Genomic DNA, 17,447 nt, shown 5'->3' on the forward strand with positions numbered 1-17,447 from the left:
TTAGAAAGTGATATAATGTCACGCACTAGTACCCATGCATACAGTTGACAGCCCTGCTTCAACTATCGACCCCTATCGCCAGCTATTTGGAAAATTTTGGAAGTTTGGGCAGATGTTGGAGGGTATTCATCCTAGGGAGATGGATGCTTATGGTAAGATTTGTGATGTGATTTGGGAGAAGTTTGGGTAGAAGGATCTAGGTATTGGTAAAAGGGTAAACGTGGCGCGGTTTCAGAGGATTGTTACGCAGACGAAATGGACTTGCACTTGAGCTTTCTCTGTTGAATTTTTCCATTTGATTTCAATGATCAATGAACATTTTATTACACTTGAAAGGCTACATATAACTAGAAAAAAAACCTAACCACTTTTACTCCCCGAAGAACCTGATTTCCTCCTCTGGAAACTCCTGTCCTCTGACCCATCAGAAACATTTCCTCGACTAGAACGACGCAATTCTCTCTCAAGAGCTTCAGTTAACTCATGAAGTAACCACTCAACCTCGCTCTTCTCCCCAATTAACGGATTTCGCTTATCAATCCAGCTCCATTCTTTCAATGCGCGTGCTCGTTCCTCATCACTCGAGTTCTTGAGTTCATCAGCTACAGATGCAGGCCGATGTTTACCTGAGATAAGAGCCAGGTAATACTCCCACTCAAGGTAATCGAATTCCTTGTTTTTGTTGGAGTTGGTGTACTCCATCATCTTTCGGATTTCGTGGAAGAGAAGGTAATGGTAGTGATGTAGGCTTTCACCTGCAACATCACCGCGGGCATGGGCTGAGTCTTGTCTCTTGCGCTCTTCTGCTTCGAAATAGCGGGTTGCTTCGCCGTTGGCTTTTTCGGGGTCCCTTTTCTCGTTTTTCTCGTTCAAGATATCATCAGTGGATCTCTCGCCGAGGGTTTCTTCCACCCATTTGTCGGACCAGGACATGCGGAAAATGTCTTTGAGGCGGTCCGAGAAGGGCTCATCGCCGGGGAGGATGGTCAATTCACCAATATAAAGGGTTAGATCCCGGATGAACCGAACAAGTGTGTCGCCGATACTGGAAATGAGAATGGTGATTGAGGGGACGGCGAGCAGGGACCAGAAAACGAAAAATGATTTCCCTAGACTGCTTTCAGGATATATGTCTCCGTATCCGATGGTCAAGAGACTTGTGTAGGCAAAGTAGAGTGCCTCGAAGTATGTCCATGCTTGACTTTGCTCGGATCGCCAGAATACTACCGCGCCGATGAGCCACATGGCCATCCATACTGTCAAGGAAATGGCGAGTGAAATCCACTTATGCTGCACAGTAGCGACTTGCCGAATCCTTCGCATGGTAATGAATTCTCGTTTTTGTCGCTCGCGCTCAGTGATCTCGTCCGTTTCTTGATCGCGAGGCGGTAAGTCTGGCACGAGACCACGAAGCCGATTATTGTCCGAGGTCGCCTGTTTTACAAGAAACCTGCGAGTTCGTGCAGCCAGGGAATTGGCCATTATTTGACGTCCCCGTTCCAGCATGAGCGTTCGTATTGACGAGATGATAAGACCAAGGATCACAATTCCACCAACAGCGTATGGGAAAAGCAGGCCACGACCAAGATGAGTAGAAGGGGCAAAGTTGCCAATGCCGATGGTCAACAGGGTGTAATCCGCCCAGTAGACCGCGTCCAAGAACCGCCAGCCTTCAACCTTTGAATAGACTGCAGCGCCTGCAAGAAGATATATGCAGAAGATAATCGTCTGCAGCATCAAAGTTCGCTGGCTCGTGCTCAATTTGTACTCACGGGAGTAGTGACCTCTATAGGCTCCGTATGCGGTTACCGTTGACAAACACGCGATGATAAAGTATATACCCGCGGCGAAGGCACCATAGAAGTATGCCTGGCTGTAAATGTGATTCGAGTTCTCGGGTCTGTACATCATCACTCCAAACGGGATAAGGATGGCAATCAATAGCGCGGAAGAGAGGAACCATCCAATCACAATGATTGGCTGGGTTAATCTGAATTGAACCCGACGTGCCATGTTCAACGACAGGAAGAGGTTGGCGATTAGAGCAAACAGCAGCGATAGTGCGTTCACGGAGGTGACCCTGGATAACGTGTCATTAGACATACATTTGAGATGGATTTGACCGGGCATACCATTTTGGATCAGTAACATTGAGATATCCGCCCTGGGCATCTGGAACCATCCTCCATGTTTGTGCTAGACAACATACGTTGAATGCGCTTGCCATTGGCCCAAACGTTCCCTGTATGTATTAGCATTCCGGACATTATTTCAACCCTTTGGATAGTACGTACAGCTGTCAAAGGATAAACCGTGCTTGCGAACCACCATCGGGCTGACAAAGAGTTCGATGAGTCTTGTTGGTATGGCTTTCCATTGCTATCGGAAACGGTACTGTTGTTTTCCCGGCGGCCTTGGGAGGGATGTTGATCTAGAACTTCTGACTCCTCAGCAATGGCGTCGTCAAGTCCCGGGTCATTCATATTGTTCAGACCCAGTTAAACCCTTGATCCTACAGTAGAATGTGCAAGTTTGTACACAGCAGAAGGCATGACATTTCCTGCGATGAGAGCATAATTAATCAACAGGGACCGTTAAACGGTGGAGAAAGCCTGCACAGGAAATAAAATTAGTGGCGCATGTTGAAATCAAGCTTTATGGCAGGCATGGCCGTCATGATCGGCATGAGGAATGCGCGATCTCGAATCCTGGAGAGGGAAGCATAACGTCATATCACGTGCACATCGATATAGATCCATGGATTTCGAGGAATACGAACAGTCAAAATAAGCCACAAGGACCGAATAAATGGATAGAACCTTAAAGATCGAAAGCAGAAAATTCTTTTAATATTGAAAAGAGGCGTAGAATCGATTTCTGTACATCCTAAGTCGCTGTACATTCGGATGAGGTGGAATCCGTAAGAAGATAGAGAAAAGCCCAGCTTTTGCCCTCACGACTCAAAACAATGCAACAGAGGTGAACAGGCTAGCACCACAACAATCAAGCCCACATCAAAATAAAAAGCCTCCAGGGAGTAAATCAAACCCATAACTCCACTGTGCGTAATGACCCGCATTGCCATGAAGTCGAGGTGAAAGGAAAATTACAAATCATCAAGCAGTATTCGGAGGATTAGAAAGGGGTATCGCATAAAAGGTAACGTCGGGACATGCAAACTGGGGCTGAGGACCACTCATTACGGTTCATCAAACTAAAAGGGTGTTAGCACCACGTTCTGCTAGACGGGTTAGATGAACTCACAGTGGACTGCTCCAGGAGTGAGAGCCGAAGGATGTTGGGCATTCTGAGGTTGAGGTGAAGGTTGACGGTCGAACCGAGGATCTACGTCCTCGTAGTAAGCAACCCCGGGAGTTGTCGTATGCACGGGTGATGGGGGCGGGCGAGGTGAAAGAGTACGGCGACCATCATTTGCACCCCATGCGGCACGAGCTGGGACAAAAGAACTAAGGAATGTGGTTAATAGAAATTACTCGGCATGGCATGGGAGATAACTTACTCAGGACGACTATATTCGCTTGTCGGGCTCTCAAGCGGCATATTGTGACCATCCACGGACACAGCATGAGGTTGGGAGTCAGAACGCATGGCCATCGAATCATGGTCGGCATGATACCGTGGCTGGTGGGTCATTTCAATGGCCTGGCCTACGGCTTCGGGTGACACCGCCATTCCGATCGGGCCAGGAGAAGGTTCGCGCATTGGACCAGCAGCTGCCATGTTATGAGGCTCATAGACCTGGTCGGCAGGTAGCGGTCGGCTATACGGATCAAAGCCACGGTTTGGGGGAGTCGCATACCCATACCCACCACGGGGTGGTCCCCGAGGCGGTCCACCGCGACCTCTTGGAGTCATAGGACCCATATAGCCGCCGCGGCTTCGAGGGGGACCGTTGTAAGGGCCACCGCGGTAGGCGCCGCGGGGAGGGTATCCACCCCGGCCACGCGGAGCAAACCCAGGTGCAGCGAATCCAGGGGGAGTGCCTTGTCGGCCTATGCTACCATCGGAGTACTGAGAACGAAGACGAGGGTCAGATGGGTTACGCATCATTTGACCAGCACCTGGCCCAGCGCCATAAGGGCCGGTAGGAGGCAGACCCTCATCCTGTGCGCGGTACGGAGTTCCACGACGGTCTGGGGGCGGGGGAACATCGTTTAATGCAGTACGGGTATTGAGCGGCGTGCGGTCATCATCACTTTCTCGAGTAGTGGTGCGGAATGCGGCGAACGATGGCTCTTCGGTGGACGATCCAGATACCATGGGTTCCTTCGTATCGGGGATTGGAGGGAAATCGTTCGTTATCGCTGCTGCGGCTGCGTTCTGTCGATTGTAATAGTTCTCTCCACTCATCTCTGCGTTTTCTGCGATGCGGTTCTTCCTGGCCTTACGGCTGACGAGGGTCCGGCGCATAGCGCAAGTGACGACCGCGCAGGAGACGAGGAGAATGGTCGCCGCGAGTACAATCCAACCACCCCATTTCAAATGCGGCACGAAAAGTAGAATGTCGACCAGGAAGGCAAGAAGGGTGACCAGAAGTGTGGGCAAGAGGAGGATGAGTAGGGCCAGTAGGAAGCGCGGGGAATGCGAGGGGCCATGGAAGTGCGCCGCGGCGGCTAGGCAGAGGCAAATGAGGTTCAAGAAGGCAGCGATAGGGTGAACGACCAGGATGGCCGAGAGAGATTTGCGGGTACTCGAGGGGAGATCGAATTCGTTTCCATCGTTCGCTGGTGAGGCTTAGCAACCGTCTAGGCAGACATAAAAGCTTTGAAGGAAGAACCACAGAAACTCACTGCTTGTGTATCCCACGGAAATTCCGGTACACGAATTCTTGTCGCAGTATCCAAAAACACCGTAATCGACATTTTTATAGGTCGCGAGGGGAATGCCCTTCACGATGGGGGTGGAGATGCAGGTGATTAGCATTAACGCAAAAGCGATGAATAGCAAGATGGTGAGGGGTGTCGCGGGCTTGAGCAACATGATGAAGGGGAAAGGCGACTGTATGCGCCGTTTCTCCAGTCTCAATAGCGCGTGAATTCAGGTACTGCTACAGCGCAGGAGGGTCGGATTAGGGTAAAGGTGAAGTCGCAAATCAACCCAACTGTGGGAACATTGCACTCGGAAGGATGTAGGAAGACAAGATAGGACAGTAGTTTAACAAGTTGAGCAGAAAAGGAGCAGAAAAGGAGCGAATGGAGGGGAAAAGGTTAAAGAATGAAAGAAAGATGCAGATAAGCACAAGGTTTCCAAGGTTTGTGGAGGCGAAGTTAAGGAACGGAGATATGTGGCCTCAGGCATAATTTAATCATATATCTCGTCCTTTCTCTGTTCTACATGTCTGATTTCTATATGTTTCTATCTTCAACCCCCTTTTATTTCACCTTGCTTTTCTCTGTTCAGAATTCGAGGATTACCTTACTGCCTGCAAAAGATCGTTGATTCGGGATGCCATGGGCCGGATGCGCCAAGCCTTTGTGGAATCGCCCATTCCCCTCCCAATGGCGCGCGTGCTGCTGGAGCCAGGTACCACTTTTACCGGAGATTATAGCATGGCTATTACGACTTGCCCCACCATCAACCCCAAAAATCGGAGTTATAATAGGTCCAGAATTTTCCTCTCTTGACGCTGGAGATGGATAAACAGGAGGATTTTTGCATGACTTTTTTTGTGGGGTTCTACGCATGCTTAATCCGCGGGTACAATACGGTCTTTCGCCACTGGTTTAAAGTCGAAGGAATATCCTTTTTTCACCGAAATTGACAAGTACCCGAGCTGGATCCGGCGATAGATACGAAACAAGATCTGTGCGGAGTACTGTTGGAAGTAGATCATCCCCGGAAGATCTGATAACTCTACTGCCATAAGTGTCATGCACATGTACTGGTATTGAAACTTCCAGTTGATTTACTCCATATTCTGTATAACATCTCGAATGGAAACTGCATGGATTTCTCCATCTCAACCTGAATGTCGTCGCAACCCACGGACCACTGAAATGAAACATGCCGCACTCCGACGGGGGACGCTAGCCGTTCTTTGAATAGGAAGCTTGATTGCTCCGCACCCAGATAAGATTTACGGAACGGGAAGGAGGAGATGTAAGCGAGCTAGCAATGACCAGTCGGCTATTTGAGCTTATATTGTCCACATGTGCGTGCGAACCTAAACAGCTGCATTCATCGGGCGGGGAAATTTTAAGCTTATGACCATGGGCCAACCTTGTAATTATTGAAACTCCTTCGCAATGATCACTTGATTCATTCCGTGTCAGTGTTTTCCTGGTCTACACAAGCCTTTCCGGGGATCAGAGATGGGTTACACGAACAACGATATCGTAGCAACATTCAGAGCAAAGGGGTAAAGGAAGCCAGCTACGTAATGAGTGTAATCTCACCTGCATCTTGCCAGGTATGCCCTTGTATCTTTCCTGATATTCTACCTATTTTCAGGTGCTACCGCTGTCTCTGGGTCTCCATCCATGCCCAAGTGAGCTGAACAGCCTGGTAGGTGGACCGAATAGGCAGGAAACAAACGACCATATATATTCTAAGTATGCTTGTGATACGACATTGTGTAACCCAAAGCTTGGAATGTTCAGATGTCTGTAAGCTATAAAGCTCGAGACTTCAAAGCAAGATGCTCAGGATCTTGCAGTCTGTCTAGACTCACCAGAGACCCCAGCACCAACGAGGGGGATATGTCATACCCCTTGCATAAATCTGAACCCAATCTCAAAGACACCATGCGATGTCTCTGGAAATTATGGCCATGGGCGAAGAGCCAGAAGCCCCACGATGAAGAAGACTCCCTGTTATCCGGGAGAACGACAATCATTCAATCATGGGAAATGGCTCTCAAGAATGACATTCCACGCCATGGATCGGAATCAAACACGCAACAACGTTATGTTCGGTTTGGGATTGGTGGAGCTGGGAACATGTGCAAGTCCGGATCACTTTCCTATCTGTGGTTGGTAGTAATGGGTTGGTAGTAATGCCACTGACTTGGGCAGGGTTCTATCACATAATGGGCGAGCTATTCACCCAATTACACGATGATGTCTCTTGATGACTAGATAGGCGGGAGTTGAGAGAATCTGAGAATCTGGAATATATAGAAATGAAGACTGGATGACAAAAACTTCCAAATCCCGGTCAGCCTTAGTAAAGATAAGAGTCCAAGTAATGGCGTAGACTGGCGGTTTGCGCCCAGTGAGCTTTCAAATGTTTTCAGGGTGGTCTTGAATTAGGTAGCTGCGTATGTAGTCTTGGGCATATAATACAAATTCAGCCCCAGATAGAACAATCCAGTGTATTCAAGACAATGCCCAGGGATGACCAATGAAGACAGTAATCACTTTACCTAGGAATGTTTCTTCTTTTTCACCTCAAGTTTTCACCTTACAAGAAACCCTCCCTATCCAGCTATATATGTGGCAGCCTCGTGTTTTCATATCCCAGGCAGGTAATCGGTATTGCGGCCCAGCCATGCCGGCCAGCAAGGGAGAAGGATCATTGTATTACATCCACCTGACATTGAACATGTTAGAAGTTTGGTCATCCTGTCAATTATTCAATCATTCAATCATTTTGTGAGACCCTGCGTTTGGCCACACTCTAGGGCATTAATTATTTCTTGGGTAATTAATATTGTAGTTCTGGGTAGCACACGCAGAGCTGTTCCGACCGTGGAAGATTGGCTCAGACTGGGAATCTTTTTAAATGAAGTCATTTGAACAATTAGTCTAGAATTAAGTAATTGAATCATCGAATAATTCAATGTAAAGAATAATTAGCAAGTTTGGGAGAATACAAGGTCAAGCTTCAGCTCATCTATGGTCGCCGGGAATCGGGCCGCGAGTCTATACACGACGTCAGGCAGATCACCTTGCCTAAATTTTAAATTTGAACTGTCAAATATTTATTGTTTATCGAATTATCTCTCTAGCTTGACAACCTCCTATGTCTCAATCCTCCCCATTGGTCTGTGGTGCTCAGATTGCGTGGTGGCTGGGGAGGCTGGGGGATGCCCACCGCAAGACTGACAGCCAAACAAAAACCCACTCAGTTGCACCTTCAGAGATTTTTCAGATCATCATTGACTGGAGAATCCAGTGGAATGCTTCTCGATTAAATTCTTTGTGAGTGGAATCATTGCCGTGACCGACATGTCGAATTTCCCCGGTCCACGAAACTTTAGTCTACGAAACGTCAACTGTACGAATAATCCGTTGAGTCCCATTTCAAATATGAGGACTTGGGAAATCCTCGAGTGCTGGTCTTAAAATTGGTATATGTACTGACAATTTCCTAGCAAGCAAACCTCAAGTCTACCGAACAGATTCAGCACAGTCTGTCGCTGCATCAGACGATTATTATTCTTTCTCAGATCGAGTCACTGCAAGCCCAGATAGTCAAGTAACTGCAATGCACTACGCCACTCCGAATTCTCGTCCATCTTCCCGAGCGTCAGAGGCCGAGCACGCTACCATGAATGAGCACTACCAGGCGCAATTTGCTCAAAACCAGGACTCACCTCGTCCGCCAACAGAGAGCACCGTTCGTTTTGGAGAAGACAGAATCGCTCGCATTAGCCCCAGATCTGACGAGACTGTCCGTCGTGTACCAAGGAGTGACGAATATGCCGGCCCAGCACCAACACCCGGGTTAGATGACACACCGTATGTCCAATTCGCACTCAACCAGCTTACCCGTGACGAGGAGGTGAATGGCGTAGGCCGACAAGACTCTGTCTCTACGAACAGAGACGAGTACCCTGCTGATCGTCTCGTCTGGGATGAGAGCCTTGGCTATTTCACTCGCACTCGAACCCCGATCAGATACACCGAAACACCTCAACGGCCCAAGTATAAGTCGCCATCACCCCAGGCTCTGCCACAAAGACCGGACTCAATTGACCCTGAGTCATTTGTGGCTGTTGATCCCCCGGAGAAGAGTCTCATGTACCCTGCTCTTGATTACCTGCCCGTGGTACTTCGATCATGGGCTTTGCTTTTGGCTATCTTATCCTGTTGTCTCATGATTGCCGGGCTAGCGTTCTGCAATGTGTGGTCCCACCGACACAAGGGGATTTGGGATTATGATGGCAAGGGCGGGAGCCGGTATTTTGTTATGCAGTTTCTTCCTCAGATTCTGGCTGCGCTTATTATCCTTTGGTCTTTTGTGATCCAGGCTGCAGTTTATCGCATAGCGCCCTTTGCTATCATGGCTGCAGGCCGGAAGAAGGGAAATGTGCTCCAGGGTTTGCCCATTCTGCCCCGCAACTTCGTCCTTCCGGATTTTTCGCACTTTCGATATGGCGAGCCTCTTTTTGGTTTTGCGTTGTTTGCCATCTGGTTGTCGAACTTCTTTTCCATCCCTCTTATCAGCTGTCTTTTCCAAGCAAAGTACTACAATATCGATGGTCAAGGTATATGGAGATGGACTTCTGTTCAAAGTGTGGGCTGGACTCTGATTGCATCCTACGGCCTTCTGACTATCGGTCTGTTGCTGATCTTGCTAAGATTTGTGCGTGGTTGGACTGGTTTGATGTGGGACCCAGTTTGCCTTGCGGATCTTGTCTCGATCATTCAACGATCCAATATTCTCCATGACTATGAGCACTCAGAGACCGTTCCAAGTGTTCGGGAAACTCTCGACTCTCGAGTCCTCCGCCTGGGCTACTGGAAGCTGTCCATGAAGCCCGAGATATTCTACGGTGTTGGAGAAGTGGACGCACCGATTCGCACTCCCTCGCTACATCAGACAGAGAAAAGCCGAGATAGGCAACCTCAAGGAATGACCAAGGTTCGCTTCGACCTCGAGAACAATGGCAACTCAGGTGACCACCACCTATACTCACCTGCTGCCCGATACCGCTGGACACCATGGTTTCTTCGCCAAGGCTCCGTGATTACCTGGATCACCATCGTCTTCGCCCTATTCATCGCTTTCGTCGCCGTCAGCTTCGTCAACAACGCAATTAAAGGCGGCTTCCCTCCCAAACTCCCGACCCTCCCATCAATCAGTGCATTCTCCTCCTCAAACTTCCTATACAGCTTTATCCCTGGCCTCATCGGCAACTTCCTCTTCCTCGCCTTACAGCCAATCGACCTATACTTCCGCGCCCTCCAACCATTCGTCGACCTCTCCGCCCCAAACGGTGCCTCAGCAGACAAAAGCATCCTCCTCGCCTACCCCTCCGCCCTCCCCATCCAAGTTACAATGCAAGCCATCATCAACGGCCACTGGAGAGTCGCCTGGTTATCCTTCATCAGCCTGGTTTCCATCGCCATCCCAATACTCGCAGGTGGTATCTTCATTGCACTCTGGTATCCCTCTGACAATGACGTTCGTATCTCAGCCGTGATGCCGGCTTACTACACCCTCATCGCATTCTGTGCCCTATACGCTGTATCCTTTGTGGTGGTGTGGCCTGGTCGTCGTCGCTATCTCCCACATGATATTTCCACCCTATCTGATCTGATGAGCTTTCTCTATCAATCACCCCTTCTGGCGGATAAGTTGCTTCGCGAGCCGCGAAGCAAGACTGATCTCGTTACCCGACTTATTGTTGCTCCTCCGTCTGAACGTCTACGACCGATGTATGGATTTGGTATCTATGTTGGTCGAGATGGAAAGGAGCATCTTGGTATTGATCGATTTACGAGACCTGGCCGAACTGATATGTTAATTACGACTGGGTCAATGAAATGATTTCTTTCACTGATTTGGCCCCTTATGTTGCTACGATTTGCATATATTTATGAGCGAGTGATTTAAAATTTGTGTTATGTTGCATTTCCTTTTTGTCTACCTTGGTTTGCTGCTATTGGTTCATGTCCACGTTTGAGCGTGTTTATTCGGTTATTCTTGTTGTTGCTCTATAGCATATTTGGCGCTCTTGCATTTGCATACTTGTTTTGTTTTCTCGGTCTCTGAGCAATGCACATCGAAGATAGATTAATGGCCTAGAGCAGAATTGGAATTGACTATTCAGCTATGACCTAGATTCAGCAGTGTCCTCTTTAAATAAGGCTTCTATCGGTGTGAAGGAAAGCTTATTCATGACAACAAGTTTATTTTTGCAAGCCCTTATGAAAGCAGTCGATACGTTGTCATCAAAAGAGATAAGAATTATTATAATTATTAGTTTATGTAGCTTTTCATAAAATGACGGCGAGTATCCATCTATAAGCGGTCTATAAGCGGTCACCAAGGGGGAGAGCGATGAAGACCAGGAGGCCCATTCATTGTGAACCATGAACCCTCATCGCTGGAAATAAATGAGCATAGCTCTATTCACCTGCTTTTCTACCCAAATGGTTTGCTCCGGTGGCAAGCGCAGGTCCGATGAGTGAAGATTTCGCAAAATCGGAAGAATATGCCAAGGGCCCATCAAAGGAGCAGACTGTTTGTGCGTAGAAGTAACGGGCCTTGTCTCGGAGAAAGGATACGCAATAAGACCTTGCTGCAAGCGTACACATTCGACCTGACTACCCAAGTAGTATGGCACGGATGCACAAACCTCATCAGCCATCTTGTTGATCGTTGATTGTATAGCAGCTGATTTGCTCCCATCAGAATCATGAGTGGGCAAGAGACGGAGACAGCTGAGCATGATGCTCTGCACGAGGATCCGGCAATCACGATAGGAGTTCCATGTGGAAGCTATCCACATATCTGAGTAGCAATCGCAATAATTACGGTAGAGCCCGGCATCGCGAACAGATTGAGGTATTATGCTTGCAGGAACGAAAGTCCAGTTTTCTGGGACCCGGTAGGTCCATGAGACTAGATTGAGATCAATTTTTGTTGCTCTGTCGATGAGTGATATGATATCGGTCTCATTGTGTTCTTGGGATATTAGTTTTTCCCATGATTGGCGCAGGCTCACTATTTCTGAAGCTGCTGTTGAAAGGAACATGCGAGGAGAGGGTGTGGTGTTAGGAGGGGATAGTGGCCAGGTTTCTGGTATTGGGACCATTGGGGTCTCCAGGCCACGAGTAGTTTTTATCTATGGAAGTTTGTTAGAAGGATAATAGATCATGGATCGGTAGAGCATACAATTTGAGCTTGAACGGCATTGTGCAGAGTGGATGATGATGAAGAATCTTGGAGCTTTTCAGGTCTCCGACTATTGACCAGTGCTACGGCGCCTTTCAAATGGGCCTTTACCGGCCTTTTCCAGTCTTTCATGGCAACAAATTCCTTGATATCGAGTCAGCCAAGGAATCACAAATCGAAGACACAAGCATATACCTCATATATTGACAGCATGAGAATAGACATGAGAAGGTTCCCATATTCATTGTCATTGCTAGACAGTAAGGTCTCCCTAATCTTCGGCAACGCCTGAGTGAAATATCGATGGGAAGCACGAAGTAACGACTCCTGGCCTGTCCACGCTGCGACAGTGAAGTAGGCAACGGCCAATGTGCTGGTATGTAAATGGGAGCCAATGCTTGCATTGGAATAAAACGTAGGTAAAATCTCCATGAAGCCATTGCGAATGTGGGGATCCTTGGGTAGGTAAAGATAAGAATTGAAGAATAGAGGGATCACGGTGTCTTCCATGGGTTGATAGAGATCGGCAGGTGGCAAGTATACAGGCCAAGAGCCATGGGATCTGTCTGACACTGCGGGCGATAACGATTTTGTCGACGATACTTCTGAACCTGCATCTCCGTCTTTACTTGAACAAGAGTTACTTCTCGAACTGGAGATCACAGCAGATGCCACTGATTTCTTGGTGAAAGATGAGGTATGGTCTCTCAGCACGACATCAAATGGATGCAAATAACCTGGACATAATCGGCCTGTCTTGAGACATGCTTTGCAGTGGGGCCGAGCTTCATCACACTAAGAGAATCAGGCCCATGATTCATAGATGGTACTTAGAGAACCAACCTTGATACGCCGTGTTCGGCAATTTTTGCATCCAGTGCTGGGTTTTCCTTGATAAACCATGATGTCAAACCCGGGAGATTGAATAGTGGCTTGAGGCGGACGCTGCTAGTTCGAATTGGCTAGTGAGCAGCATCAGGCGGGGCTGTACGGAGTATACATTCAAATCTGATCCATGCCAGCAGCAGTCTGTCTCCGCCCTGAATAAAGATCCTTTTCCAATGGCAAGGCTGTCACTTATACACTCATTACCAATATACGCAGGTCATGAACAAACCGGAGTTCGACCGAATAAATTCGTCCGTAAGCCGCGAGGTCACCTGACCGATCTGCATTATTGCTCCGCCTCCGCAAATTCAACTGTCACTATCGTCTTTTCTCCAAATATCCGGTCGCTGTCTCTACGGGCATTTGAGAACAGAAAGAGTAAACGTGAAATCACAGACGAAAACCTTGCATCTGCAGCAATGGTCTCCCTCTTCGGCTGGGGCTCCAACTCCAACGACTCCAACGTTCCGAAACCTCAAGAAACACCCCAAAGTACAAATCAAACACAGCCCCTCCAATCAGCACCCTCGCCGTCCGAATCATCACAACTAGCTCAACAACCCCTACAACGCAGCAACAGAAACCTCACTCTCCTCCTCGGCGGCGTCGCCTTCTTCTCTCTTTCGGTATGGGTCACACGCCGCGCCAGCATCAGGAAACGCATCGAATGCATACCTCCGTTCTATTCCAGCTCAACATACTACCAACCACCAGTCAATGGTGCAGGCGAGGCCTTCGAGGCCCTCAGTCTGGCCTCTCTCAATGTTCTCTCGTTCGGTATGATGACCACCGGAGCGGCTATGTATGCCCTCGATATCAATGGACTTGACGATGCGCGCCGGTTTATGCGAGTTGCAATGTCGAACGGTATTGATGAGACCGGAAAGTCAGATGAACAGCTTGAGGAGGAGGTGACTGAGTGGGTCACCAGTCTACTTGGTGATCGATTCACGAAGCAGTTGGAACAGGAGCGAGCGAAGAAGCAGCAGCAGGTCGCTAGCGAGAAGAGCGATTGAAGTGCGCAGGCTGAGAAAGGAAGACTTGCATCATACGTCTGGATACACTCTACTCATAATTTTTTTATACGATACCATACCACTCTTGTACACTACAATTTCTCATATACTTGGTCGCATGGAGTTCCCGTTGCAAATGATACATGGACTTTACAAAATTGTATCATATGAAGATGTGGCTATTGTTTTTGGGATATCACTATGGAAAACTATCAATATTGTTAAAAACTATCTGCGGAAAAATCACGATGGATCATCACTTGTTCATCTGATCATATCGTTGACGGGCAGTCTCCCTGGTCTTCTCCAGGAATTCATCGTAGCGACCCCGAGTGTTCCGTCCTGCTTCCTCAACTGCATCGCCCAGCTTGCTTCCTTGTGCTCCCAGCCCGACACCCTGTGCGTAGACCTCGGTGGCGATTGGGGCCGTAACACCTGTTCCTTGTGCGCCCAGTCCAGAGCCTTCTGACCAACCCATCTTGCTGAGAAGAGAAGCACCCTTGGAGTTAGACTGCACCGGAGCCTCTTCCTTTTCCTTTGGTGCGGCTGGTTTGAGTGAGAATCCAGTCTTTGCCAGACCGTAAGTCTTCCGGCGTTCTCTCGCACGATCCCGATATTCCGCGGAAGCTTGATGCAGGATTCCGTGTTTAACCAACTTCGCCATGGCGCGAGTTTTGCAAGCTTCGTCCTGGAGGTTTTTCCGGTGAAGCTCACTAAGGCGCTCATGTCGATTAACTTCGGCTGCCGATTTGAACATGGTCATACAGAGATAGCAGCAGTTTCGATTCGGGTCTGCGTATGATTGGGTAGGTGGACCTTCAGATTCAGGGATTCCGCCATGCTGTGGGCCTTCATCAGGAAGGGCTCCATCACCCTCTTGAGGAATCCCATGGAGCTCCGCGTGACGGTTACTCCAGAATTGAAGTTGGGATGGCATGGCAAGCTTCTTTGCCTTTTCCATATCGACAGGCTCGGCCTTTCGCTTCTTGGCCTTTTCGGTCTCCTTGGTTGCCTTAGAACCCTCTTGATTCCCAGTAGATTTCTCGGTTTTGTTTTGGCTCGGTGCGGCCTCTTCAGCTGAAACTTGGAGTTCGGTTACGTATGCGTTATCATCCCAATACATGAGTTTCAAGGCCGAGTTGTTGAGGGGACTGAATGTGAACTTCTGAGTGGAGGCTGTCGGGTGCAGAACTGGTACAAAGACACCTGCGTGGATGTACGAAACCATCACCGGCCGAGAGGAGATAGTGAACTTGTTGAAGGAATGCAAACGGGTGATGGCTGCTTGCGCGTCCTGAAAAGAGTTGTCAGCACCGGCGTAAGTCAATGCCACATCGGCATGGCAACGTACCATAACGGTTGCAAATTCAGCAAAGCCATACCGCCAACTTTCGTTTGTTTTGCGGTCACGAGTGAGCAAGACACGTCGAATAGTGCCTTCACGAGCACCTAGGTTAGCATCACCAGTTGTTGAGATGACCTTTGCTCCTTTCTTTTGGTTCCCAGAGCTGCCATCATTTCCAGATCCTGGCCTGTACAGTTTCGCAACACCTTTTGCAAAGATTTCTTCGGTGACCGAAGATTCCAGGCCTCGAAAAAGCAGAAATTGAGACGGCTGATTGTCAGAAGCTGCGTCATTGTCACCGGTATTCACAGATCTTGTTGTAGGTACCCCAGGAGCACCGGGAGGCGGGATTTCTGGGAAGGGTTAAATTTATACGTGGCAAAGAGGGTACAATAGACGAACCTGGCCGAGGAGCATTGCACCGGTAACATCTGAAGCGTTTGGCATAGGTGACAGCCATACACTAGAAAAAAGAATGTTAATTAATGCTTTAGCTTATAGGGCATGGAGCTTACCATTCTGCAAGTCCAGTCACCTTCACTTGAACGAACTCTCTCTTCTTTGCCGTGGCTGTATGCAATACGAACTTTGGTGCTCTTTTCGGCAGTAGGTCCGTAGAGATAGATGTGTGGAAAGTTTCGCTCTAAAAACTCCCGGGCATCTTCGATGTTGTGAAATCGAAGAAAGCCAAGCTGCCTAGAGGCCTCTGTACAATCACATCCATGAGCATTTAGCAGGAAATTGACGGTTCAATTGTATCACCCACTCGTCTCTCGATCCCGAATGATTCGAATATCGCTAAGCTGAGGAATGCGGTATGCCTGGCGAAGCTCGGTCGCAACCTATTCGAGTCCGGACTAACAGTCAGTTTCGTAAATTCCACCAAGGTAGTCAGAAGGGAGCTGGCCTAGCGAATGTTGCAGTGATAACTCACGTCTTCTTCTGTCATGTCGGCAGGGAAGCCCTCCATCATGATATCAAGGCTCTCTTGGCCATACTGAGGCTGGCCATGTCGGCTACGGCTGCGACTAAAGCTCCGGTTGCCACTGTACCCAGGCGACTGGTAGCCTTCCCGGTCTCGATCTCGATATGAGTTCCTCCCTCGTCGTGGAGGTGACCGTGACCTACGCTGGCCTTTCTCTCTGTTGAATGTGTGTTTACCCATTGTGTCTTGGTTGTCGGGAATTTCAGGTTGGTGGTTGCGAGATTGATCTTTTGAGCAAAGAGGCGAACGAATGTTATCAGTCATCTTTCATCAAAAACAAAAAACGTTCTATAGGGTTCCGGAACTCAAGTGGTATTTGGGAGGTGTGTATACCGCCAGGCGATCGTGAGCGCGAGTAGTCGTCATACATACGACCGTCTCGTTCATCCAGTTCATCGTGTCCATCACGAGGTATATGGCTTCTGTCCCGTGGGCCAAGATAGCCTCTGTTATCGTCTCTGTATGGATGCGCCATAACGTAAAATCATGGAGGAGGTAGGAATGATACGGAACAGTTAACGGAGTTCCAAAGGTTCGGAGCTCACTGCTGTTTGCGATAGCATCCGGCAGAACCGTACACCGCCCTAACTATGAACTGAACTAACCTGATCATTCAAGTCATAATGGCTGTAGTTGATGTCTTAATTTTCATTGAAGTGGTAAAACTTGATTTCAGTCCTTTAAGATAGTATTAGACTCTGGTATTTATGGTAAAATACAATGTAGAGAAATGTCACATAGGTTATGTCGCACTTTTCACTCAAGCTTCGTTACGCAGCCCACTAGCTATAGTTGTTGATTATACACAAATGTTTACTCAAGTCTATAAACTACTGATCAAGGTGAAAGGCAATATGATATCATATGATAAGGATAAGAAAGTTGCATAACTTCCATTTGTTTAAAAGCTACGCATATGTGGTGAGGTCAAAGCTCTCTGTGATGCATCATCGTCACTAGTAGCGGTGGGGGTGATCCACTTACTACATCGTATCATTTGGACACGACAGCAAGTGCAGTCAGAACGTGAATTTCTTTGGTACTATATATGGGTCAAGGTGTTTTCAACCAAAATCTGAGGGATCGGCAAAGGCATATCAACTACAGAGAGTCCGATGATTCTCCG

The 17,447-nt window shown here is 48.3% G+C and overlaps 6 protein-coding genes across 6 annotated transcripts; 2 read left to right on the top strand and 4 right to left on the bottom strand.

Moving 5' to 3' along the window:
* Positions 1-360: 360 nt before the first annotated feature.
* N7520_002792 (potassium channel family protein) lies at positions 361-2,483 on the bottom strand (the record flags this gene model as incomplete). Its single annotated transcript, XM_057136727.1, has 3 exons — positions 361-2,080; positions 2,133-2,242; positions 2,295-2,483. The coding sequence occupies 3 exons, from the start codon at positions 2,481-2,483 to the stop codon at positions 361-363; spliced, it is 2,019 nt and encodes a 672-aa protein (XP_056999413.1).
* Positions 2,484-3,209: 726 nt separating this feature from the next.
* Positions 3,210-5,001, bottom strand: N7520_002793 (putative pH signal transduction protein PalI; the record flags this gene model as incomplete). Its single annotated transcript, XM_057136728.1, has 4 exons — positions 3,210-3,214; positions 3,265-3,467; positions 3,521-4,745; positions 4,812-5,001. The coding sequence occupies 4 exons, from the start codon at positions 4,999-5,001 to the stop codon at positions 3,210-3,212; spliced, it is 1,623 nt and encodes a 540-aa protein (XP_056999414.1).
* Positions 5,002-8,189: 3,188 nt separating this feature from the next.
* Positions 8,190-10,737, top strand: N7520_002794 (DUF3433 domain-containing protein; the record flags this gene model as incomplete). Its single annotated transcript, XM_057136729.1, has 2 exons — positions 8,190-8,238; positions 8,336-10,737. The coding sequence occupies 2 exons, from the start codon at positions 8,190-8,192 to the stop codon at positions 10,735-10,737; spliced, it is 2,451 nt and encodes an 816-aa protein (XP_056999415.1).
* A 553-nt stretch (positions 10,738-11,290) lies between these two features.
* Positions 11,291-12,597, bottom strand: N7520_002795 (uncharacterized protein; the record flags this gene model as incomplete). The annotated part of the gene is made up of 3 exons (XM_057136730.1): positions 11,291-12,037; positions 12,088-12,231; positions 12,283-12,597. The coding sequence occupies 3 exons, from the start codon at positions 12,595-12,597 to the stop codon at positions 11,291-11,293; spliced, it is 1,206 nt and encodes a 401-aa protein (XP_056999416.1).
* A 797-nt stretch (positions 12,598-13,394) lies between these two features.
* On the top strand, positions 13,395-13,991 carry N7520_002796 (uncharacterized protein; the record flags this gene model as incomplete). The annotated part of the gene is made up of 1 exon (XM_057136731.1): positions 13,395-13,991. The coding sequence occupies one exon, from the start codon at positions 13,395-13,397 to the stop codon at positions 13,989-13,991; it is 597 nt and encodes a 198-aa protein (XP_056999417.1).
* A 256-nt stretch (positions 13,992-14,247) lies between these two features.
* N7520_002797 (putative G-patch domain protein) lies at positions 14,248-16,796 on the bottom strand (the record flags this gene model as incomplete). Its single annotated transcript, XM_057136732.1, has 7 exons — positions 14,248-15,285; positions 15,343-15,689; positions 15,739-15,799; positions 15,852-16,042; positions 16,103-16,178; positions 16,271-16,548; positions 16,655-16,796. The coding sequence occupies 7 exons, from the start codon at positions 16,794-16,796 to the stop codon at positions 14,248-14,250; spliced, it is 2,133 nt and encodes a 710-aa protein (XP_056999418.1).
* Between the last annotated feature and the right edge of the window lie 651 nt (positions 16,797-17,447).

Source organism: Penicillium odoratum (assembly GCF_028828045.1).
Source record: "Penicillium odoratum strain IBT 22623 chromosome Unknown utg000002l_segment0_segment0, whole genome shotgun sequence".
NCBI lineage: Eukaryota > Fungi > Ascomycota > Eurotiomycetes > Eurotiales > Aspergillaceae > Penicillium > Penicillium odoratum.